The 26300-nt window shown below is 34.0% G+C and overlaps 1 protein-coding gene across 1 annotated transcript in view; it reads right to left on the reverse strand.

Annotated features, from left to right (window-relative positions):
• The window catches only part of SPATA5 (spermatogenesis associated 5), a 341316-nt gene that overhangs the window by 203206 nt on the left and 111810 nt on the right, over positions 1-26300 (reverse strand). The window contains exon 14 of the mRNA XM_034661740.1: positions 1638-1764. Coding sequence (XP_034517631.1) covers positions 1638-1764 — 127 coding nt within the window. The remainder of the gene's footprint in view (positions 1-1637; positions 1765-26300) is intronic.

A 26300-nucleotide genomic window follows, 5' to 3' on the forward strand; every position in this document is an offset into this window, starting at 1 on the left:
ACCCCAATCATGTGAGATTCGAAAAGGAATACCACCTTCTGACAACAATATAGTCCAGCCAACACCTTGTTTTTAATCTGTAGTGAGCCTCCGGAACAGACAACTCTGTCATGCCGTTCCCAGATTTTGACCTACCTACCGAAATACTAATAAATGGGTGTTGTGTAAAACCACTAAATTTGAGGTAATCTGTAACACAGCAAGAGAAATCTAATATAAGCGCCAATCAGGCTGAATCATACAGCTTGATTTAGATGAACCCAGAGAAGTTTATTATAAACCCAAAAATCCTGTTTCAAGAAATGTAACTAACAGTGAAGACATACTCTATTAAGAAACCAAAGAAGACAAATATTAGATTAGCCATTGTAGAGAAGGAAACCAAAGAAATTTTAGAGCTCACTGGCCATGGGGTAACCAGGAGAAAAATGTCACAAAAATATAATGTATTCTTACCAGGAGAAGAATGGGTTTTGTTGTTGTTGTTTGTTTGTTTTTGTTTTTTGTCTGGATTCAGCACCTTTATTTGTGAAACTGAAAGGTGGGATTAGGTAATATCTAGGGCTCTTTTAGTACTTTCTATAATACTTGTTAAAATATAGTCCTTTTTTTTTTTTTTTCCCATAGACATCAGAGGTATCTGAGCATGGACCCAGATCCTAAAGGGGTCAGAACATACCTATCTTCTTAAAAATACTGTAGCAGAAAAGGAACAATTTATTAAAGTCCAAAACTTTCTCACCTGTATTTGACCCAAAGGTCTTTATTGCATAGTAAAATACCTAACTGAACGAAAGCAAAGCTTGCTTTACACATAAAAGCTCTTTTCATACCTTTGAAAGGATCATTTTTTCTAAATCCCATTTTTAAAACTGGAAGTCTGTGTATGTGTGCATAGGGAAGGAGGGAGGAGCTCATAAGGTCATATATATGAAGCAATAATATGAAGAGAAAAAAGAGAAATTGGTTCATGCTACAGGAGTACAGGAGAAAATTTTTATTCTTAATTTAAATCCCTACAAAAAATTATACATTAAGTATAAATTAAGCATTTAAAATTTAGTAGATTCCCTTTATTAAACTATGAGTTAGGGAGAAAAAATGGTAGCAATAACTTGAAAGAGTTATTTTTGCAACTATAGCTGAGTTTAATGCCATATAGCCTAAGTAATTTCTTAGAGAGATAAAATCCATTGTCACTCCTACTCTAATCACTCTGAAAGCAACTGCAGGCAAAGAATTCTAAAAAGTTGTTAATAATAACTCAGCCTAACTTGTCCTAAATAGCAAGAAATTTACCTTAAAATGAATGAAAATGTTAAAAACTTCTCAAAAATAAATCAGATGACATAAACCAAAAAAGAATTTCAGAACTTCAATTCTCTGAGTGTCTGATGCAACAATGAGGGGGGAAATTCAAAGGGTTACAAAATAGTTTCATTAATACCAAACCATAAGCAATCAAATCATAGAAGCTTTATTCTGTTCTTTTCATTCCCTTTAGTTTAAGATCTTGGGGATCCTCTAAATGAAAAACTGATTACAAAGTAATTTGGTAGGGAAAAAAAAAAAAAGGCTAACATAATCAAACGATCCAGTTCCTGATTTTATAACACTCGTACTGCCTTCTTTCTTACCTTGTCTATCCTATCTGGGCGGTTAGTAGCTGCCAAAATTGTCACGTCCTTTAACTGTTCAATGCCATCCATTTCCGTTAAGAGCTGAGCCAGAACACGGTCAGATACATTCCCGGCACCTGAGGAACTGATTTTTAAAAATATGGTTTAAAACTCTTTACCTATCCCCAAGTACCTTATTACTTTCAAAAGACTGTATATTCTACAACAAAAAATTATGTCTGTTTCAAAATATAAAATGCTTGCTTCAGAATTCATTACTTCTTGAATTACCATACCCCAAAATTAATTATATTCAAAGCATTTCTTTTCCTCCTTCAACAACCATGTTCATTTTCTCTCCAATAATGAAATATATAAGATCTGGGAGGGAAGATATATGATTATTTAAAGCAGTTCATCTAATACATAGAAAATCGTATAAATTAAACAATATTTACATTTTATATGGCAAATATACTGACAGGAATTGGGAATAAAGAAACTAAATAAAATAAAAACCCATTCTTCACATGAAGTTTAAAGCCTATATGAAACAAAAAAACTCTTTACACTCTTTATCCATAACAAGTGGGATATTTCTGATGTATCTTGATATTTTAAAATATTAATATTTTTAAGCACATCAACAGGTACGTAGTGATCACAATCCCCATATCTGGAGAAACAGGCAAAGAAAGGTACGTTATTATGTTCCTTTTGTTAATGTACCAGGTCAATTACAAAGCTACTACTCGACATACTATAATTTAATTACATTTCATTTGACAAAAAAATCCAAAACAAAACTGAATATTGATTATTAATAAGGAAATTCAACAGATCTTACCAATGAACAANATTATGTTAATGTACCAGGTCAATTACAAAGCTACTACTCGACATACTATAATTTAATTACATTTCATTTAACAAAAAAATCCAAAACAAAACTGAATATTGATTATTAATAAGGAAATTCAACAGATCTTACCAATGAACAAAACCCTTATAGTGAAGGCCCTACGATAACAATTCTCATTAGCACCAGCTGGGATTTACTAAGAACTATTAAGAATTGAGAAATATGTAATAAACACCTGAGTGGACAGAGTATAATAGCATTGTAAGTGTATTAAACATATAATATGGGGTGAGGGGGAGAAGAGGAAAAAAGGATAGAAGGTACACACCTCATATCTCTGTCACCGGTGACAGAACACGTGTACCTCAGTATAATCAACATGTAACATATTTAATTAGATAATCAGGATCTCTAACAGAATCTCAACATGCATTACAAGTTCAAAAACTTGACATAGTGTATACAGAGGAGAGTGGCCTCTAACTCACATCAATCAAACACACATGAGGTTGTTATGTAAATCACACTGCCACTTTACTAAATTAAATGGTCCTTCCCAATGTCTAAAAAGTTTGGGACCAAGGAATACCAGAGAAGCCACTGAGATTTATTTTAGCTAGCACTAATTCTTGAAAATAACTAGTTGGTAGGTGCATGGATTTGCTAATCTGATTGTAAGAACAAACTCTGAACATTCTGAATAAATGGATTACATACCCTTCAAAAAAATCCTCCATAATGTAACTTTTCCACATGAGAGTTTACTTGTCAGATAGAAACATTGTTAGCAAAAGCTCTAAGGACTCCTTCATAATGACTACAAGCACCTAAATATTTAAGGCTGACAACAGATTACACCTAAGGCTTTTAACTGTATCTACTGTGGGAATTAGTTGTGATCCTATATTTTCAGACACTAAGGAAGATCACCTTGAACAGGTTTTGGGAGAGTCAAGGTGGGCTATCAAGGGAGATGGTTTCTAACTTAAAACTTGAAAAATGAGTGAGGACCAAACAGGTAATAGGAAAGACAGGAAAGAGAGAATACAGAACACTGAAAATGGAAATCAGTTCAGAATAGCTGAGCACAGAAGTTAAGGTGAAAAATGCAAAAGATCAATGGAGAGAGATAAATCAAAGCTAGATAACAAAGGCCTTTTTATCCAAATTACTGAGTTTGGATTTTATCCTAATGTAAATGGGAAGTTTCCACTAAAGATATGACAAAATCAGATTCATATTTTTGAGGACCACTACGGCTACAGTATGGAGAAGAGATTATAAGAGGACAATACTGGTCTGTTTTCCAGTCCAATAACCGCTCTTCTTAGACCCTTCTCAGATGTGAGATCGCAGGTGTCTTCATCTGTTCAGGCTGCTATTACAAAACACCATGGACTAGGTGGCTTATAAACAACAGAAATTTATTTCTCAGTCTGGATACTGGGAAGTCCAAGATCAAGGCATCAGCATGGTTAAGTGAGGGGTCTTTTCCTGGTTCAACTGACACCTTTTCAAGTCCTCACACGGAGGTGGTGGGGAAGCTCTGTGAGGCCTCTTTATAAAGACACAAATCCCACTCATGAGGTCTCCACTTTCATGACCTAAGCACCTCCCAAAGTCTTTACCTCTTGGTAGATCATGGCTCAGGTCATGATCTCAGGGTTATGAATTTGGGGAGGACACAAACATTCAGACCATAGCAATAAGACAAACCACTGCCCCTCAAACTGGAGAGACAGACAAGCTGGATACAAAGAAACCAATAAGCAGAAAACTCCACAGGAACCAGTGGTGGGGTAAGGATACTGGAAATGTAAATGATGAAATTTCTGGAGGCAGTGAAGACAAGTCTGAAAATTAAATACTCCACAAGACACAATCATTGAGGGACTCTTACATTTTTTGTGAGTTTACCTCCAGAAGCCATACCAGGTTCTCACAATGAACACCTGAGGAAAATCTTGTGCATGGGGAAGAAGGAAGGAAGAAGTAGCTATTTTGAAATATGCCAGAACATTTTGTACTTCTTAACAAGTCCTGCCTTCAAGAGAAACTATTTTACCAGACCCTAAACTATGACAGGTTTATCAGAGCCCAACTGAGCTGGAGGAAGGGATATATACCCAACTCCAGCCCTCTCAAGCCATCCTGTATTACCCTAAGGGAGCAAGGGTTACTAAAAAGCAAATGTGAAGTTCACGGTCCAGTAACACAGACTAACTAAAAGACTACAACCTAATCATAGGACCAAAGAACACCTGGCCTCTTACACTCTTACTACTACATTACCAAAGGCCTATTTACCATAGTTCCTTTTATGTAGTATTATCATGCCCATCTATCAAAATAAAACAAAACAAAATCAAAACCATTACAAGACTCTAATAGACAAACAAAACACAATTTGAAAAAACTGAATAAGCATCAATGAACCAGAGAACCAGCAAAAATGCTGCAATTATCAGACTAGGAATTTTTTTTAAATGTTTAATATGCTAAGGGTTCTAATAGACAAAGTAGACAACATGCAAGAAAGGGGCAACATAAGCAGAGAGATGGAAATTCTAAGACTCAAAAAGAAATGGAAGAGATCAAGACACTACAGCAGAATAAAGAATACTTTTGATAGGTTTGTTAGACTAGAAATGGCTGAGGAAAAAATTCCTGAGCTTAATTATTTGCCAATAAAACATCCAAAATGAAAAAGCAAAGAGAGAAAAGATTGAAGAAAAAAAAGAAACAAAAGAATATCCAACAATTATGGAGACTATAAAAGGTGTAATATATGTGCAACTAAAATACAAGAAGGAGAAAAGAGAATGGAATAGAAGAAATATTTGAAGCAATAATGACAGACAATTTCCCCAAATTAATGTCTGACACCAAACTACAGATCCAGGAAGGCCAGAGAACATCAAGTAGGATACCTGGCAAAAAAAACTACCTCTAGGCATATCATATTTGACGTACAGAAAAGCAAAAATGAAACAAACAAAAAATCTTGAAAGAAGCCAGAGGAATAATACAGTTCACCCTAGAAGTGCAAAAATAAGAATTATATTAGATAACTCCTCAGCAACCATGCAACCAAGGAGAGTAGTATGAAATAAAGTGTTGAGAGAGAGAAAAAACACCTACCTAAATTTCTGTATTCCATGAAATTATCTCTCAGAAATGAAGGAGAAATAAAGACTTCCTCAAACAAAAATTGAGGGATTTGCTGTTAGTAGAACCGCCTTTCAAGAAACATTTTAAAAAGTTGTACCAGGAAGGGCACTTAGGTGGCTCAGTCAGTTAAGTGTCCTACTCTTGATTTTGGCTCAGGTCATGATCTCAGGGTTATGAGACTGAGCCCCACCTAGGGCTCTGCACTCAGCAGGGAGTCTCCTGGAGATCTCTCTCTCTCTCCCTCTGCACCTCCCCACCACTTGTGCTGTCTCTCTTTCTCTCTCTCTAAAATAAATAAATAGGTCTCAAAAAGTTGTTCTAGGAAAAGGAAAATGATATAGGTTGAAACTTGAATCTACATAAAGAAAAAGCACTAGAGAGGAATAAGTGAAGGTAAAAATAAAAACTTCAACTTTCTTATTCTTAATTGATCTAACAGCTAATAGTTTGTCCAAAATAATGGTAACAACAATGTATTCAATGACTATAGCATATGTATAAGTGAAATGAATGACAGAAATGACACAAAAGACTAAAGGGAGGGGCGCCTGGGTGGCACAGTGGTTAAGCGCCTGCCTTCGGCTCAGGGCGTGATCCCGGCGTTATGGGATCGAGTCCCACATCAGGCTCTTCCGCTATGAGCCTGCTTCTTCTTCTCCCACTCCCCCTGCTTGTGTTCCCTCTCTCACTGGCTGTCTCTATCTCTGTCGAATAAATAAATAAAATCTTTAAAAAAAAAAAAAAGACTAAAGGGAGAAATTCAAACTTTTGTTATTACAAAGTACTTGTACTACCTGTGAAGCAGAACAGTGTTATTTGAAAGTGGATGCAGATTAGTTGTAAATGTATATTGCAAATTCTAGAGCAACCAGTGAAAAAAGGGAGAAAAAATACAAATATATATTTCATACACCAAGAAAGGAGAGAAAATGGAATCATAAAATGCTCGGTTAAAATCAGAAAAGGCAGAAAAATAGTCAAAGACAAAACTAGGAACAAAGAACAAGGAATAGAAGACTAACAAATATGGTTCCATTAATACAGCTGTATCAATAATCACTTTAAAACATAAATGGTCTAAACACACCAGTTAGGACAAACATTGTCATAGTGGATCAAAGAACAAGACCCAACTATACGTTGTCAACAAAGAAATCCACTTTAAATATAAAGATATAGAGAGAAGAAGAAAAGGGATGGAGAAAGATGCATGATTAATTTAACACTAATCAAAATAAAGCTGGAGTAGCTATATTAATTTCAGACAAAGCAAACTTCAGACCAAGAGAAATTAACAGGGATAAAGAGAGGTATTACGTAAAGGGGTCAATACTCCAAGAGGACATTAACAATCTTTAATATGCATCACCTAACAGTAGGGTGGCAAAATATGTGAGGCAAAAATCGATAGTACAGCAAGAAGAAAGAAATGAATTCACTCGTATAACTGGAAATTTGAGCACTCCTCCATCCGAAATGGACAGATCCAGAAGGCAGAAAATCAGTAAGAACACAGGTGAACTCAACAGTAACATCAACCAACTGGATATAGTTGCTATCCAAAAGCCACTTAATCCAACAACAGCAAAATACACTTTCATCTCAAGATCATATGGAGTATTTACCAAGACAGACTACATCCTAGACCATAAAATCTACCTTAACAAATTATAAAGAACAGAAATTATACAATGTGTGCTATCAGGCCACAGTGAAATTAAAGGAGAAATCTATAGCAGAAAGACATTTGGAAAATTACAAAATACATGGAGATTAAAACACACTCCTAAATAATACATGGGTTGAAGAAGAAATCTCAACAGAAATAAAAAAAATAGTTTAAATAAAAATGAAAATACAACTAATCAAAATTTGTGGGATGTAGTAAAAGTAGTGCTTAAAGAGAAATTTCTAGCACTAAATGTATATATTAGAAAAAAAAGAAAGATCTAAAATCAATCATCTAAGCTTCCACCTCAGGAAACTGAAAAAGAGCAAATTAAATCTGAGTAAACACAAGGAAAAAAATAGGATAATTAGAGCAGAAATAAAATTGATAATAGGAAGTCAAAAGAGAAAAATCAGCAAAAGCAAAAGCTCATTCCTTGAAAAGATCAATAAAAATGATAGACCTGTAGCCCCATAACTAAGAAAAACAAGAAAAAACACAGATTACTAATATCAGAAATGAAAGAAGGGACATCATTACCTTAAAAGTTTAAAAATGGATTTACAGTTGATCCTTAAACATGGGTCTGAACTGCACAGGTCCACTTATATGCAGATTTCTTTTGATAAATACATTACAATACTTTAAATGTATGTTTTCTTCCTTATAATCTTAACATTTTTTCTCTACCTTACATTATTGTAAGAATACAGTATATAATACATATACAAAGTATGTCTTGATCAACAGTTTCTGTTATCAGTAAGGTTTTTGGTCAATAGTAAGTTAATAATAATTAAGTTTTGGGGGAGTCAAAGTTATATGTAAATTTTTAACTGCACAGGGAGTCAGCACCCCTAACCCCCACACTGTTTAAGAGTCAACTAAATTATGAAATATAATACAAGAAAACTTTTATGGCCACATACTTGATAATCTAGATGAAATGACAATCTGCCAAAACCCACACGAGAAGGAACAATCTAAACAGGCCTATATTAATCAAAGAAATTGAATCAAGAAGTAATAATCTCCTAAGCAGAAAGTATCAGACCCAGATGAGTTTATAGTAAGGTCTACCAATCACTTAAGGAAGAAATTTTATCAATTCTCTACAATTTCTATTAGAAGATAGAAATAAAGGGAATACTTGTTAAATCATTCCATGAGAGCAACAGTATACTAATACCAAAACAAGATATAAGACATTACAAGAAAATTACAGACCAATAACTCTATAAATATGCAAAATGTTATTAGCAAATTGAATTCAACAAAGTATGATCATGTATGTATAATTCAATGATATGTAAAAAATTGTACACTGTGATGAAGTGGAATTTATCCCATGTATGGATCACTGGTTCAACATTCAAAAATCAATGAACATAATCTATCATATCAATAGGCTAAAAGAAAAAATCATATAATCATATCAACAGATACAGAAAAAGCATTTGACAAAATCCAACACCTAGTCTGTGCATGATAAAAACTCTCCACAAGGTGGGTTTAGAGGGAACATACCTCAACATAATAAAAACCATGTATGAAAAGCCAACAGCTAACATCATACTCAATGGTGAAAAACTAAGAGGTTTTCCTCTAAGATCAGGAACAAGACAAGGATGTCCATTCCTGCCACTTTTATTCAACACAGTACTGAAAGTCCTAGTCACAGCAGTCCACAAGAAAAAGAAATAAAAGACATACATATTGATAAGGAAGAAATTAAACTGTCACTACCTGCATATGACATGATACTATACATAGAAAACCCTAAAGACTTCACCAAAAAACTATCAGAATAAATGAATTCAGTAAAATTGCAGGATACAAATACACAGAAATTGGTTGAATTTCTATACACTAATAACAAAATAGTAGAAAGGGAAATAAACAATTCCATTTACAAATGCATCAAAAAGAATACCTAGAAATTTAACCAAGGAGGTGTTCCTGAAAACTATAAAACACTGCTGAAAGAAATTGAAAACAACACAAATAGAAAGGTATTTTATGTTCATGGACGGGAAAAACAAATACTGTTAAAATGTCATACTATGCAAAGCAACCTACAGATTTAATACAATTGCCATCAAAATACCAACAGCATTTTTCACAGAATTAGAACAAATACTCCTAAAATTTGTGTGGAACCACACAGACCCTAAGTAGCCAAAGAAATCTTAAGAAGGAAGAATGAAGCTGGAGGTATTAAACTCTAGATTTTAAGATATACTACAAAGCTGTAGGAATCAAAACAACATGGTACGGGCACAAAAACAGACACATAAAGCAATAGAACAGAATAGAAAGCCCAGAAATAAACCCATGTTTATATTAGCAGGTAATCTATGACTGAGGAGGCAAGAATATACAATGGAAAAAAGACAGTCTCTTCAATAAATGGTGCTGGGAAAACTGGGCAGCAACATGTAAAAGAATGAAATGATCCCTTTCTTACACTGCACACAAAAATAAACTCAAAACAGATTAAAGATCTAAATGTAAGACCTAAAACCATAAAATTCCTAGGGGGGAAAAAAAACATAGTAATTTCTTTGACGTTGGCCATAGCAACATTTTTCTAGGTATATCTCTTAAGGCAAGGGAAATAAAAGTAAAAATAAACTATTGGGACTACATCAAAATAAAAAGCTTTTGCACAGTGAAGGAAACTATCAACAAATAAAAAGGTAATTGAATGGGAGTTGATATTTGCAAATGATACTGAATGAAAGAAGGTATGTGCAAATGATATTGCTGATAAGTGGTTATACCCAAAATATATGAAGAATTCAAAACACTCAAAACCAAAAAACCACAAATAATCCAATTAAAAATGGGCAGAGGACCTAAATAGACATTTTTACAAAGAAGACATACAGATGGTCAATAGACATATGAAAAAATGCCAACTAATTACCAGGGAAATGCAAATCAAAACCACAATGAGACAGTCACCTTCTACCTGTCAGAACGGCTACTATTAAAAACAGAAGAAAGAACAAGTATCAGTGAGGATGTCGATAAAAAGGAAACTTTGTGTGCACTGTGGATGGGAGTATAAATTGGTATAGTCACTGTGGAGAACAGTATAAAGGCTCCACAAAAAATTAAAAATAGAAATACCATTTGTGATCCAGTTCCAGTAATTGCACTACTGGGTATGTACCCCAAGGAAATGAAAACACTAATTCAAAAATATATATGCACCCCTGTTAATTACAGCATTATTTACAACAGCCAAGATATGGAAGCAACCCGAGTGATGTACACACACGTACACACACACAGCCGAATGTTACATAGTCATCATAAAAGATCTTGACACTTGTGACAATATGAATGGACCCCCAAAAGGTATTATATTAAATAAGTCAGCGAAAGACAAATACTGTGTTTTCACTTATACACGAAACAAAAAACAAAAACAAATGAATAAGCAAACAAACAAAACGCAGAAACAGACCCAAAAATACAGAGAATAAACTAGTGGTTGCCAGAGAAGAGGGAGTCGGGCAAAATGGGTGAAGGAGATTGGGCTTCCAATTATGGAATGAACAAGTAATGGGAATGAAAGGTACAATATAGGGAATATAGTCAATGGTATTATAATAATACTGTATGACAGACAGCAGCTACACTTATGGAGAGTACAGCGTAATGTATAAAACTTGTGGAATCACTATGCTGTAACCTGAAGCTAACGTAACATTGTATGTCAACTATACTTCAATTAAAAAATATAAAAATATCCAACATCCAGTCATGATACAAATTCAGTTAATAATAAAAAGAACTTCTTCAACTTGATAAAAAAAATACCTACAAAAAACCTATAACATCATACTTAATGCTGAGAAACAAAAAACTTTCCCACTAATAGCAGGAATGAGGCAAAGATATTCCCTCTCACCATTATTTTCGACAATGTACTACAAGTCCCAGATAGTGCAACAGGACAAGAAAAGGAAAGAAATGTATACAGATTGCAAAGGAATAAATAAAACTGTGTTTGTTTGCAGGTGAAATGACTGTCTATATAGTAAATAAAGCATCAACCAAAAACTCTTGCCAACAAATACTGCTAGAACTGGATATCCATGTGCAAAAAAGAATCTGGACACAGGCCTTACACTCCTCACAAAAATTAACTCAAACTGAATCACAGACCTAAACACAAAATGCAAAACTATAAAACTCCTAGAAAATAATAGAGAAGCAAATCTAAATGATCTTGGCTATGCTAATGACTTTTTAGACACAACACCAAAGGCATGATCCATGAAAGAAAGAAAAGCTGGACTTCACTAAAAACATATGCTCTACAAAAGACACTATCAAAAGAATGAGAAAACAAGCCGGAAGCTGGGGGAAAATATTTGCCGAAGACATGTCTCATAAAGGACTGATATCCAAAATATAAAAAGAACTCTTAAAATGCAAAAATTTAAAAAAAAAATGAAAAGCCCAATTAAAAAGTAGACAAAAGACCTAAAGAGACACTTCATCAAAGAGTTATAGAGATGGCAATAAACATGAAAAGATGCCCAACATCATGTCATCAGGGAACTACAAATTAAAACAACGAGATACCATTATACACCTATTAAAATAGTTTTGTAAAAACAAAAACTTACATCTACACCAAAAACTGTACATGAATGTTTATAGCTGCTTTATTAAAACTGCTAAAACCAGAAAACAACCAAGATGTGTTTCAGTAGGTGAAGAGATAAATAAAATGGTACATCCATACAATATAATATTACTCAATGCTTTAAAAAAAAAAAAAAGCTACCAAGCCAAGAAAAGACATGCAGGAACCCTATATGCATATTACTAAGTGAAAGAAGCCAATCTGAAAAGGCTACATATTGCATGATTCTCACTATATAACATTCTGGAAAAGGTAAAATCGTGGAGACAATAAAAGGATTAGTGGTTGTTAGAGGGTAAAGGTGGAAGAGGGACAAACAGGCAGAGTATGAAGGATTTTTAGGACAGTGAAACTACTCTGTATGCTACAAAAATGGATGAACATGTCATTATACATTTGCCAAAAGCCACAGAATGTTCTACACCAAGAGTGAACCCTAATGTAAACTATGGAATTTGGGTGATGATGTGTCAGTGTAGGTTTATCAACTGAAACAAATGTACCTCTCTAATGTGGGATGATGACAGTGGACATACTATATGTGTGGGGGAAAGGGGTATATGGGAACTCTCTGTACTTACTACTCAATTTTGCTGTGAACCTAAAACTGCTCTAAAAAATAAAGTTTACTTAGAAAATTATTAAATTTTTTTTGTTATTTTGAAGCCATTCAGTTAGAACAAGGCCTCAGTAATCCAATATAAAGAGTTTTCTGAACAAATATCATGGCAATAGGGATTAAAGAAGTGGATATATATGAAAAATACTGAGAGGATACATTCAATTGGGCTGCTAAACCATTGTCTCCATTGAGTCACTGGGTAAAAAGGACTTTGGTGTGAACATGTTAGATTTAAAATGCCAATAAAACAACTTGAGGTTTAGACATAAAAGAGGGGAGGCAGAAATGTAGTTCTTGGAATCTTTGCCAAAAAGACTGATGCAAGTAGAAAAGTGTGCAATGAGTGAAGAAAGATAAATGAAAAATGAACAAAGCAGCAGAACTGAATCACAGTATGGTACACCCGAAATGAATATAACACTGTACATTAACTACAGTGGAATTGAAATTTTAAAAATTTTAGAAAAAAAAAGTGGAAGAGGAATTTGCAAAGAAGGTGGCGTGTGTATTAGTCCATGACTCCATAATAAAATATTATAGACAATGCTGTTTAAACAAAAGAAATTTATTTTCTTGTAGTTCTGGATAGCTGGAGTCTGGTGAAAGCATTCTTCTTGGCTTGCAGATGGTAGCCTTCTTGATATATCCTACCATACTCTCATGACCTCATCCATACCTAACTACCTCCCAATGGCCCCATTTCCAAATATCATCATGTGGGGGTTAGGGCTTCAACACATAAATTTTGGAGGAACACAATTCAGGTCCCAGCAGGGTGCCAGAGAGGGAAGAATGAAAACTGGGAACAGTGAAAGGATAGTGTCTCAGGAAAGAGGAAGTTAACTGTGTCAAATGCTGCTAAGTCAAATAAAAGAATAAAAAAAGTTGTCTGGATTTATCCATGGGAAGGTTCACTCCCTAGCACTGGACAGAGTTAACACATAGACTAAAAAATGTTAACCTAACTGTGCTGTTCAATAATGGCAAAATTCTTCTAATTTTTGTGCTCTGCCTAAAGGAGTTTGTGTGACATAATGAATAGCTCCAAGTAAACAGCCTACTTTCATCAAAAGAAAAGATCCTGAGCCAGATCACCTCTAATTTTACATGTGCTATTGCTTTCTTTGCCTTCCCCTATTAGAAGCTATGCTCGAATAATGTGAACCCATCCTTAGCTATGTCCTGTACACTCTCTCTTCTTCTTCCAATGAATTACTAAGACTGCTAGATGTCCTAGGGTAATTGTTAACTATTAGCTCAGCCATCTGAGAAGTAAAAAAAAAACCCAAAGAGCTACTAGATATTGTTTCTGATTAGGCAAAGGCCACCGAGTTATGGTACGGCGGAGGGAAGGATCAGAAGAAAAATGAGGGGAATAATTTCATTAGAAAGTGCAACAATTCATTCAACTCAATTCATCTCATTCATTCAATAAACATTCACATACACTTTCTTTTCCAAAATAACAAACACAGAATAATTCCTGAAAGACTGACTCAAAAACCGTAGATTACATCTGCTATGAATTTAAGTCAAGAATTTGGACAGACTATATGAAACTAAATAAAACTAGATTAAGATGAACACTTACCCTATCAGTAATGAAGAAGTGGCTCTAACTATAACCGTTAATGAACACACTGCATAGAATATTTAGAATCTTTTCTGGAAAAACAAGAGTAATCTCATAGCTATCAATGTTAGGTTTAGACCACTAGTACTGAATTTGAATACCACTCAATACAGACTTTTATACATGGTAATATTTGAGAGGAAAATTAAACAATTACATTAGAGGATAAGAAAATTAGTTATTTTAACAAAAAATATAGATTATTACTAAAACACATAAATAGATTTTAACTTTTCAAATATTATAAAATGAAAAAACTTGAATACATTCCAATATATATAAATTTTCATTATATAATTCAAAGAGAATCTCAGTATGTTATAACCTTGGATTAATGCTGTGAACATAAACTACTATACAAATGAACAGATTTAAAGCTGAAAGAACAGTATACATAAGCTTCATTATAAGCACTTTTTACATGAGAGTTAAAATGAAAAAAAAAAACCCTAAAAACCATTTGTTTTTCATTTTGAATCTACATTTTTAACTCACAGATTAGAAAAAAAAATCAAGGAGCTTTTTATTTTTCTAAAAGATTTTGTTTATTTATCTGAGAGAGTGAGCAGAGAGAGAGAGAGCGCATGAGAGGTGAGGAGGGGCAGAGCGGAAGGGAACCCGATGCAGGCTCAATCCCAGAACCCTGGGATCATGACCTGAGCCAAAGGCAGACACTTAACCTTCTGAGTCACCCAGATGCCCCTCAATGAGCTTTTCAAATGCCATACTTAGATGCTGAAAACTCATGACACACAACCACATTCTATTAACATAAACTAATCTAAAGTTAATTTAAGAACGGGTAAAACACTTCACAAATAGAAAAACTGCCATTACCATAATTGCTTTAGACACTAAACTCAACACCAAGCATTAGGTATAGAGTCCATATAAAAAAAATGGAAGAACTGAGAGAAGCCCAAGATACGAGTTATCAAAAAAATCATAACATATATTCCTTCTAGTTTTCTCTTAAGAGGAAGAGAGATGCTAGGGAGTTAATATCTGTAAAACAATACTAAATTAGCATGTAATACAGAAAGGGATAGAACTGAGATAGTAAAAACAAAAAATTGTACCAAAAAAAAAAAAAGGTGAATTTTACCTGGAATCCATAAGAAAAAGTCAAATGAAAATTCTAAACCCCAAAACTATAAAAGCTGAAGTTAAGAATTTAAAAGATGAGTGTAACAGATTAGGCACAGGAGAACAGAGGATTCTTGAACTGGAAAACAGGCTAGTAGAAAATATCCAAACTGATGCACAAAAAGAGAGATAAAAAAAAAAAAAGAATGAAAACAGTGTAACAGACATGTGGAACCCAGTGGAAAACCTAAGAAAACATACAGTGCCATATGAGACAGTTCCATAGAGATAAAAGAGAATAAAATAAAAGCCATATCTGAAAAATAAAACCTGGGAATTCTCCCAAAACTATCAAAAGGAATCAGAGATCATGAATGTACTCAGGATTCCCAATGCTGAAGCCAATAAAATTATTGCTAACTAGACATGAGTCTACAATCAAAATTTACAGTTAAGGTTTATTTCAAAAGGTTTCTTAGTAAAATGACCTCTGCAATCAGCAGCTAATATTGAAACAGGTACAAACAGGGTATTTCTCAGTCTTAAGTATCAATTCCACTAGTAACAGAAACTAGATTTTATGGCAGCATTTGTTTGCATACATACCAATAACTGCTTACTCATTAAAAATCTCAAGAATAGATCCAAGTGTTCTAGTTTGCTTTTACTTTCTTTACCTGACCCTGACAAGCCTAATATGAACTTCTTTTAAAATGAATCATCTCATTAAGAAACCTATATACTTGGGAAGGAGTTGGGATTTTTTTGATGAAATGTGGCTACAGCTATCTGAAAGAAAATGAATTTGGGAGAAAGAAATAGAAAAAGATTTTAATTTTTCCCCCTTTTTATGGCAAGTTCAGGAAGAGTATGAATTATATTTTCTTCAAATTAATACCAAGAAGATGATAACACTACAGGAACAATAACTATAGTTCTGGCTCCTCTCTACACATTTTTATAATATAAAAAAAAATTCAAGGGAGAAACAATTTTATACTTTAAAAAATTCCAGGCATAAGAGTACTTAAATAAACTATAATCCACAAAAATAAAATCCCATTAAACATTAGTTTTGTCAATATTCTGTTTAAAAAGTAAAAATCCATTATAAAAATACGGCTTGTAAGTTATGAAAACACTAAAATTATTAATATCTTCTTATAGAGAGACAAAGAGGCTGGGAAAAGTAAGCAGATTTTTTTTTGTTTTTTACTTTAAAACAATTTTGAAGTTTTAAACAGTTAACCAGTTTAAACAATTTGTTTGGATAATTAAACATGTTTTAAACAATTAAAAAATTTTTTAACATAAGCCTTTTCTACTTTAAAACAATTTGTTTTGATAATTAAACATGTTTTAAACAATTAAAAAATTTTTGAACATAAGCCTTTTCTACTCCAAATAAAATGTGTTATTACAGTAATAAATTTATCTGTAGAACACATCTCTATCCCTCAGAAAGAAGTTGGCTCTTCCATAAACAAATGCATTATATATTTTTTTAGATTTGTTTATTTTAGAGAGAGCATGCATGCACAAGTAAGAGGGGCTGAGGGAGATGGAGAAAGTCAAGCTGACTCAGCATTGNTTTTATTTTTTTTTTTTTAAGATTTTATTTATTTATTCGACAGAGAGAGACAGCCAGCGAGAGAGGGAACACAAGCAGGGAGAGTGAGAGAGGAAGAAGCAGGCTCATAGCGGAGGAGCCTGATGTGGGGCTCGATCCTATAACGCCGGGATCACGCCCTGAGCCGAAGGCAGACGCCTAACCACTGTGCCACCCAGGCGCCCCTAGATTTGTTTATTTTAGAGAGAGCATGCATGCACAAGTAAGAGGGGCTGAGGGAGATGGAGAAAGTCAAGCTGACTCAGCATTGAGCCGAGAGCAGGGCTCGATCTCAGAACCCTGAGATCACAACCTGAACCAAAACCAAGAGTCAGATGCTTTAATTGACTGTGCTACCCAGGAGCCCCACAAATGCATTATTTTTAATAAGTCATTTCCAATACCACAAAACTCTTAAACTGAAGAAATCTAATTCATGTTAGACTAGACTTTGAAACAAATTCTAGAGAAAAGCAAAACTGTATCCTATTCCACATATTCCATTTTCCTATAAACAATATTCTACATTTAAAAAATTCTACCTATGTTGTCCAGCTGACAATAACATATAATAATTAAACATTTGAAGAGTATCAAAATCAGAGATTTCTTAAGATTCCTTGCTCACCTTGTTGGGCTAACTTAAAAATAATCTCCTAAACAAGATCTGATTCCCATTAAAAAAAGAAAAAGGTTCTTCTAGTCCTGATAAACCATTTGCTTGTAACATTATTAAAGCTCAGTATATATTCTGTTTGCACAAGGCTGTTTATCTGTACCTTACCTATAGCCTCAGGAACATGTAGAGTTCTGATCTCTCAAAGAAGATGTGAAGGAAAACCTTAATAAATAATTATAAAAAATACCTACTGTTCATTGAATACCTCCCAGATACTGTGTTAATAATGAATGACACATATTTAACTTGCTCTGTGCCATGCATCCCATGTACCACTTTATTCATCCCAATAACAGCACTTTGAGGTAAATACTACTTTTAATCTCATTTTATATATAAGAAAACTAAGGCACAGAGAGGTTGAGTAATTTGCCCAAGATTAATTGGCATCTAAGAAGAAATAACCACCAAAATTCAAAACCTGAAAGCAAAAACGAATGAATGTCAAGAATCAATACCGCCTTGTGTTTTCTAGCTTAAAACTACACTGTCAGAGTATGCCAATATTCAGCATGAACCTGACAGTAAATAAGCTATTTTAGATTAACAGGATATCCTACAAGAGTAGAGACATACATAGTGAGTTATACTCTCCAGCTGTCCTAAGCTCTGTAAGCTGCATGTGCTCCACATAACTGTAGCTTTGTATAAACTGTTAACATAGAGGATGACATAAAAGTATGTATTTTTCCATTTTGCCAGTAAAAATTCCAAGCTAACAAAGGCAATACTCTTTACATCTGTATAGTTTTGACTATAACACAATGTTAGAGAAACAAGTGATCCTTAATTTATTGGAATTAAGCTCAATTTACTCTTTGCCAAAAGCAGTTTTTTGAAGAGAATTTTTTTTTCACATTCCTGGACATTCCCACACTATTGTCATGAATGTAATCCAATAAAATAAATAATAAGGAAAATTAGCATACATGTTGGCTTCAATTAATTTTCTGAAAAAAAAAAAGCAGTCTAGTAATTGAAGCAGAGAAAATGCTTCTAAACATCCATCACTTCTTAGTGCCATAGATCTAGAAATGGTGACACAGAAAATTAAAATTGTGTAGATATTATAATGAATTATTATTTTTTGAAGTTTTTATTTAACTTCCACTTAGTTAACATATGGCATAATATGAGTTTCAGGTATACAACAGTGATTCAACACTGCCATACAACGCCAGGTCCTCATCAAAACGAGTGCACTCCTTAATCCCCATCACACACATACACCCCCATCCCCCTACCCAACTGACTTCTGGGAACCATCAGTTTGTTTTCTATGCCAAGATTGTGTTTTTTGGTTTGCCCGCCCCCTTTTCCTTTGCTCATTTGTTCTGTTTCTTAAATTCTACATGTAAGTGAAATCATACAGTATTTGTCTTTCTCTGACTGGCTTAACTACACTTAGCATAATACTCTTTAGCTCCATCCATGTCCTGGCAAATAGTAAGATTTCATTCTTTTTTATGGCTGAGTAATATTCCATTGTGTGTGTGTGTGTGTGTGTGTGTGTGTGTGTGTGTACCACATTTTCTCTACCCATTCATTAGTCAATGGACACTTGGGTTGTTCCCATAATTTGGCTACTGTAGACAATGCTGCTATAAAGATTGGGATGCATGTATCCTTCGGAATTAGTATTTTTGTATTCTTTGGGTAAATAAGTCGTATAGCAATTGCTGGATCATATGGTAGTTCTATTTTTAACTTTTTGAGGAACCTCCATACTTTTTCCAGAGTGGCTGCACCTGTTTGCATTCCCACCAACAGTGCAAGAGGGTTCCCCTTTCTCCACATCTTCACCAACACCTGTTCTCTCCTGTACTGTTGATGTTAGCCATTCTGACAGGTGTGAGGTGGTATCTCATTGCAGTTTTGATTTGTATTTCCCTGATAATGAGTGATGTTGAGCATCTTTTCATGTGTCTGTTGACCATCTGTATATCTTCTTTGGAAAAACATCTATTCATGACTTCTGCCCATTTTTAACTGGATTATTCATTTGGTGGGTGTACAGTTCAATACATTCTTTACTATTTTGGATACAACCCTTACCAGTTAAACGTCATTTGCAGGTATCTTCTCCTATTCCATAGGTTGCCTTTTAGTTTTGTTGTTTCCTTTGCTGTGCAGAAGGAATTTTGTATTTTGATGAGATTCCAATACTTTATTTTTGCTTTTGTTTCCCTTGCCTCAGGAGACATATCTAGAAAGAATTTACTACAGCCAATGTCAAAGAAGTTATGGCCTGGGATCACTCCTAGGAGTTTTATGATTTCAGATCTCACATTTAGGTCTTTAATCCATTTTGAATTTATTTTTATGTATGGTGTAAGAAAGTAGTCCAGTTTCATTCTTCTGCATGTTGCCGTCCAGTTTTCCCAACACCAGCTGTTGAAGAGATGGTTTTTCCCATTGGATATTCTTTCCTGCTTTGTTGAAGATTAATTGACCATATATCGTAGGTTCATTTCTGGGTTTTCTATTCCGTTCTCTTGAATCTACGTGTCTATTTTTATGCCAGTACCATACTGTTTTGATTACTAACAGCTCTGTAATATAACTTGAAGTCTGGAATTGTGATGTCTCCAGCTTTGCTTTTCTTTTTCAAGGTTGTTTTGGCTATTCTGGGTCTTTTGTGGTTCCATACAAATTTTAGGATTATTTGTTCTAGCTCTGTGAAAGATGCTGGTGGTATTTTGATAGGGACTGCATTAAATGTGTAGATGTTTTGGGCAGTATAGACATTTTCATAATATTTGTTTCCAATCCATGAGCATGAAATGTCTTCCATTTTTGTGACCTCTTCAATTTCTTTTATCAGTGTTTTATAGTTTTCAGAGTATATGTCTTTCACCTCTTTGGTTAGGATTATTCCTAGTTATCTTACTGTTTTTGGTGCAATTGTAAATGGGACTGATTCCTTAATTTCTCTTTCTTCTGCTTCATTATTGTTGTTCAGCATTACCCTGATATCAGGGTAAAGGGTAACCAGGTAAAGACACCTAAAAAAAGAGAACTACAGGCCAATATCCCTGAAGAACACAGATGCAAAAATTCTCAAGAAAATACTAGCAAACCAAATCCAACAATACGTTTAAAAAAATCATTCACCATGATCAAGTGGGATTTATTCCTGGGTTACAAGGGTGACTCAATATTCACTAAACAATCAATGTGATATACCACATTAATAAAAGAAAGGATAAAAACCATATGAATATTTCAATAGATGCAGAAAAAGCATTTGACAAAATACAACGATTCATGAGGAAAACCCTCAACAAAGTAGGTTTATAGGGAAGATACCTCAACATAATAAAGGCCATGTATGAAAAACCTACAACTAATTCCCATCTAAACGGAGAAAAACAGAGCTTTTCCTCCAGTCAGGAACAAGTCAGGGATGTCCACTCTCACCACTGTTATTTAACATAGTACTGGAAGTCCTAGCCTCAGCAATCAGGCAACAAAAAGAAATAAAGGCATCAAAATGAGCAAGGAAGAAGTAAACCTTTACTTTCACTATTTACAGATGACATGATACTCTATATACAGAAAACTTGTAAGATTCAACTAAAAAACTGTTAGAACTGATAAATGAAGTTTTAAAAATAATCCCAGTAAAGCCTTCACTGGTTAGTACTCTTTGGGAAGGTTGCTTTGAATTTGGGAAAGAATTTTGGTATTTAATAATTTGAGTTCAAATGCCAGCTTTACCACTTATTTTTTTGTGTAACCTTGTGGAAAGGGTACTTAAACCTCTCTGAACCTCAGTTTTCTCGAAACACGCGTAGGCTCATACCTTCCTCAAAATTAGATAAAATGTATAAAGGATCTAACACAATACTCAGCACAAAGAAAATGGTAGCAGGCAGTAATTATAAGCATTATCAGTATTATAATTATCACTGTTATAATTGGCTTAACAAAGAAACTTTTTAAAGTTATCTTAACAAATAAACTAATACGGGGGAGTCTGGAATATAAATGGTTGCTGACACAAAGCATGAACATGACATACGGCAGAAGATTTTCAGAAGTTAGTAAAGCACAGGTCAGTATATACATCCAGATTCACATTGCCAGTTCCCTACTTAGATGTACTTACAACATGGTAGAAAGTTATCAAACTTCCTTAATTTTGCCATGAAAACCACCAACATAATACTTAGATAAGAACTGCTCTTCTGAAACTCTTCATAACTATTAGGCATGTCCAAGCCAGTAAGCCTAATAAACTGAACTAAGATACTTTGTTTCTGTGAGATGTATTAGTAGGAGATTGCTATACATTGGTACTTAGTTCTTTACATTCTTGGTTCTTTACATTTTAATGTTAATTGTGTATTAGCTGTTCAAATGTAATAGTAGGTTGGGCGCCTCAGAGTCCTCAAGGAATGACTTATTTTGAATAACTAAAATTCCCAGGTAAGAATATTTTTAATACTTCTCAGATATTTTTTAAAAATGATTTTTTTAAAAAATGAAAAACCTTCTAAAACAGAGAAGTATAACACTTATAAGATTGTGTTCGCAGATACAGAAATGCTTGGGATCAAGAAACAGACTAATTAGAACGAAATCTCTACTTGTTTGGTTTCTTGGATTTATACCAAAAGAAGTTCTCTTCATCTGTTTTTTTTCTCCCCTCTTTTGTCTTCTAAACGAACTTAGCTTGTGTGTGTGTGTGTGTGTGTGTGTGTGTGTGTGTGTGTGTGTGGAGGGGGATGGCTACTGATTCAGGATCCTCATTTATATGCTTAAAGTATAGCTACAGACACCTAGGATTTGGAACTCAAAGACTTGGGCGCTTGCTTACTTGAGAAAAAACTTGATTAAAGTGAGTTCGACTACAATAAAATAAGTCTTACTGAATGGCCTTCTGGGTAGAGGGTAACTTGGTGACCCTTCTACAAAATTAATTAGTATACCAAGGATGGCAAAAATCTTTTTCAAAATGTCTCCTCATGGACTTAAAAAATAAGATCTTCATTATTGTTGCTATCCTTTGTTATCATTTGATTACATTGCAATCAGATACATTATAAAGAATATTTATCATTCTGTATCCTTAGCACAACTGACAAAGTTTTTTGAGTCCAGACCCACTTTCAGAGCTAGTGTTTATAAAAACTATTGAATTTTTTTTGAAAAAGTATCACTTAGCACATCATTTAATTCTTTTTAGAGCTCTTTGACAGGTGAATATATTCCAAAGCTTACAAATGGTTCTTTATAATGAAGATGATGGTGTTTCTATGAACATAAGACAGGTGAGAAAATTCCAAAAGACAGTCTCAGTGTTTAATTTTAAAAGAAAATTGGTTCACAGAGGACACTAAAACATAGTGAAGTCAGACTCCGGTAACAACCAGCTAAGTGAACCTAATCTCTACTTTCTCTAAGCCTTCATTCTCTTATTAAAAAAAATAAATGTCTGGGTACTTCTTTGCCAGGCACTATGCTAGACATCTGAGATAAGAGCATGAAAACATTGTTCCCTTGAGGATTTCCTAATTACTGGCATGTATGAACAAGGGAGTTGAATTAGAAAATATATATATATAGAGAGAGAGATCCTTCCAGTTTTAAAATTCTGTATTCTGTGTTAGTATTGTGTAGTCCCCAAATAAACTTATTTAATTCATTATTTTTAGTAAAAATATTCATATTCAAAAACTTATTACTGACACCTCCAACTGGCACTTCTAAACAGAAAGAAGTGAAACTCCTACTTGTCCAATTTGCTATTTGTTATAGGAGGAAATGGTGGCTGTATTTAATGTTGATGATTAGGTGAAGGAAATTCTTTGGATTCCCATTACCCATGCTGCTTTTGCCCTTTATTTCCACAGATCATTGAGAGCTAGCTGGAGAATAGCATAGTGAAAATGTTTTATGGGCTGAGAAATATTCTTGGCTGACTTTCAAAGCTGCAGTAGGAAACAAAAACCATAAAACTGACATCCTAGGAAATCAAAACCAACTCCAAGAAAAAGTTTAAAAACAAATGTGTAATCACCAACATAATGAAATGATTTTATAAAACTTTATTATCTGCTAGAGATAGGCAACACAACAATGGAAAAAAGATGTTCAGCTGTACAAAGTATTGAAGCTAGACTTTCCTAAAACATTAATTCTCTTTTCCCTTCAGAAGTCAAGCCCCTTTCCCAAATTATTCCTATTCAAAAGTCATGCAGTGCCATGGACCGAAGGGATGTTTATGATATCTTAAAATAGGTCAGTAAACTATAGCCACAGGCTAAATGTGGCCAGCCAACTCTTTTCTTCCTTGATTACATATTCTCCACGGCTGCTTTTGCACAACTGCAGCAGCGATGAAGAGTTGCAATAGAGACCATGGACCAAAAAGACGAAAATATTTACCAACTGGCCTGTTACAGAAAATGTGTACCAAACCACTATTCTAAGAAAATCTCACTGCCGTGATGGTAGTGATTAAACCGATTTTATTCTTCAGTACTAAAATTTTCACAAAAATGACATATATATTTCCTTTTCAACTCCTTCAAAAAAATAAAATGCTCCATCATTTGCCCCTTCATATGATTTCTATATTACAGACCAGCTTCTCATCAATCCAAGTTAAATTTTTTCTAGTACACATTTTTAAATGTCATGGAGTTCTAAATGGTAGGCATCTGACTTTGTTTCTTAAAACTACTGCCCACACCACCGTAGTCAGTATTCATGCTTGGAAGAGACCTAAGAAAGGTCTAAAGAAGGCTAGCCAAACACACACTACTCTGAACACAGGCATTACCTATGATAATTTTCTTAGTGCACATAAAACACAAGCAACTTTTCATTTCAAAGACAACTACAATAAGAGACCTATGTGTCCTATAATAACAAAAAAAATAATTCTCGATTTCTAATAAAATGCTGAAACAGACCATCTCTCTAAGGAAAGTCATACCTTCAATGTGTGGTATAGTATTCAGCCACAGTACACAGACAAAACACAAAACAAAAAATAGTCATAGAACTCTGCTAGACTTTATGGAACTATTATAGTGAAAAATGTTATACGTTTTGCATTTCTTCTTTTGCTCTTTTCTCCCCAGCATTTCTGTTTAATATTAAGAGTTTACAAATGTGAAAACTGTTATATCTGAGGCAATTAAGTATAAATTAGGAAATTCAGCATACCAGGAACTAGGCATTTAATTTAGTAACTTGAAATACAGATTTACAAAACAGTGGTTCAAAGTATTTAATAACTGGTTATTGTTAGAGTTTTTTAAACATAAAAAATACTTTTTAAATATTTAAATACATGAGAATTTTTACTACAACATAAACACACTTTTTCTATCTCCAATCCTGATAGTATAAGAGGCAATGGTGGTACAGTTCAAAGAGCACTGAATCAGAAGACATGAAATCAGTCTTGCCCAGGCCACAAAGGAATTGTGTGCCTCTTGTCTTAAAACCTAGGGGCTTCTGTTACTCTGAAAACAAAAGTTGCACTAGATGACTTCTAAGAACTTTTTCAGCTATAAAATTTTATGATTTTATGAAATTTTTAGAACTACCATAAACATCACATTAGAAAGATGTATAACCCTCCTTGAAAGTGTCATTTAGAGAAATGATATCCACAAAAATTTCTTCTACAGTGCTTAGTGTCGTGAGTTCACGAAATTTACCTGAAATCTGGATATACTGTTAAAAGAGGGTATTCCATTTCCTGATCGTTATTTTGAAATTCAGAGCTTTTTTTCAGAATGCTGCTAAGTCTGAAACCTTCATTTTCAATGAAAGCTGGCTCAGAACTCACTTAAAACCCCAACCACTCCAAATACCAATTGTGGACGATTAAGTGCAGTAACAAGTAAGTAGTTACTATCACAGATTCTCCAACACCTCACAGAAGCTATCATTCAGTCAGCTTTTAAACGGACACGTAATCTTTTTCATTTTTCTATATATTTAATCTTTTTACATTGTAGTCATAAAACCATACCGCGAACATTTTTTATATTTAATAGCTTTGCTTTTATAAAACAGAATAGATTATCTTCTTTCTCCCAAAACAATTACTATCTTTCTTCTATTTCTTTTTTTAAGATTTTATTTATTTGAGAGAGAGAGACAGAGAGAGAGCGAGAGAGAGAGAAAGAGTGCATGCGTGCGCGTGAATCAAGCAGATTCTACGCTGAGGACAGAGGCCAAGATAGGGCTTGATCCCAAGACCCAGGAGATTGTGACCTGAGCTGAAACCAAGAGTCAGACGCTCTTGGTGACCATGCCATCCAGATGCCCCACTTTCTTCTATTTCTAAGATACAATTTTTTCTCATATTTTAAATTTTTGAAATCAGATGCGACTTGGAGTCGGTGACTTCTTGGCACCAAATCACAGTTTAAGGCTACATTTTCCATCAGTAATGGTACATACAATAATGACGTGTCTTACAACTAATGGCATCTTTTACTGACATAATGCCATAGTGCCCATCATCTGTAGAACATTTTTCCTAATTTCCCAAATGTTTCAGTTTCATCCACTAGAATGTAAACTCTATTGGGACAGGATTCATTTCTATGTCTATTACGATATTTCTATCTATATGGAAATTATTACTATTAGTAGTAGAATATCTATGCAGACATTATAAGAAACACTAAAGTATTTTAAGCAGTTACTAAAAC

This window comes from Ailuropoda melanoleuca, chromosome 5, assembly GCF_002007445.2.
Source record: "Ailuropoda melanoleuca isolate Jingjing chromosome 5, ASM200744v2, whole genome shotgun sequence".
Classification (NCBI taxonomy): Eukaryota; Metazoa; Chordata; class Mammalia; order Carnivora; family Ursidae; genus Ailuropoda; species Ailuropoda melanoleuca.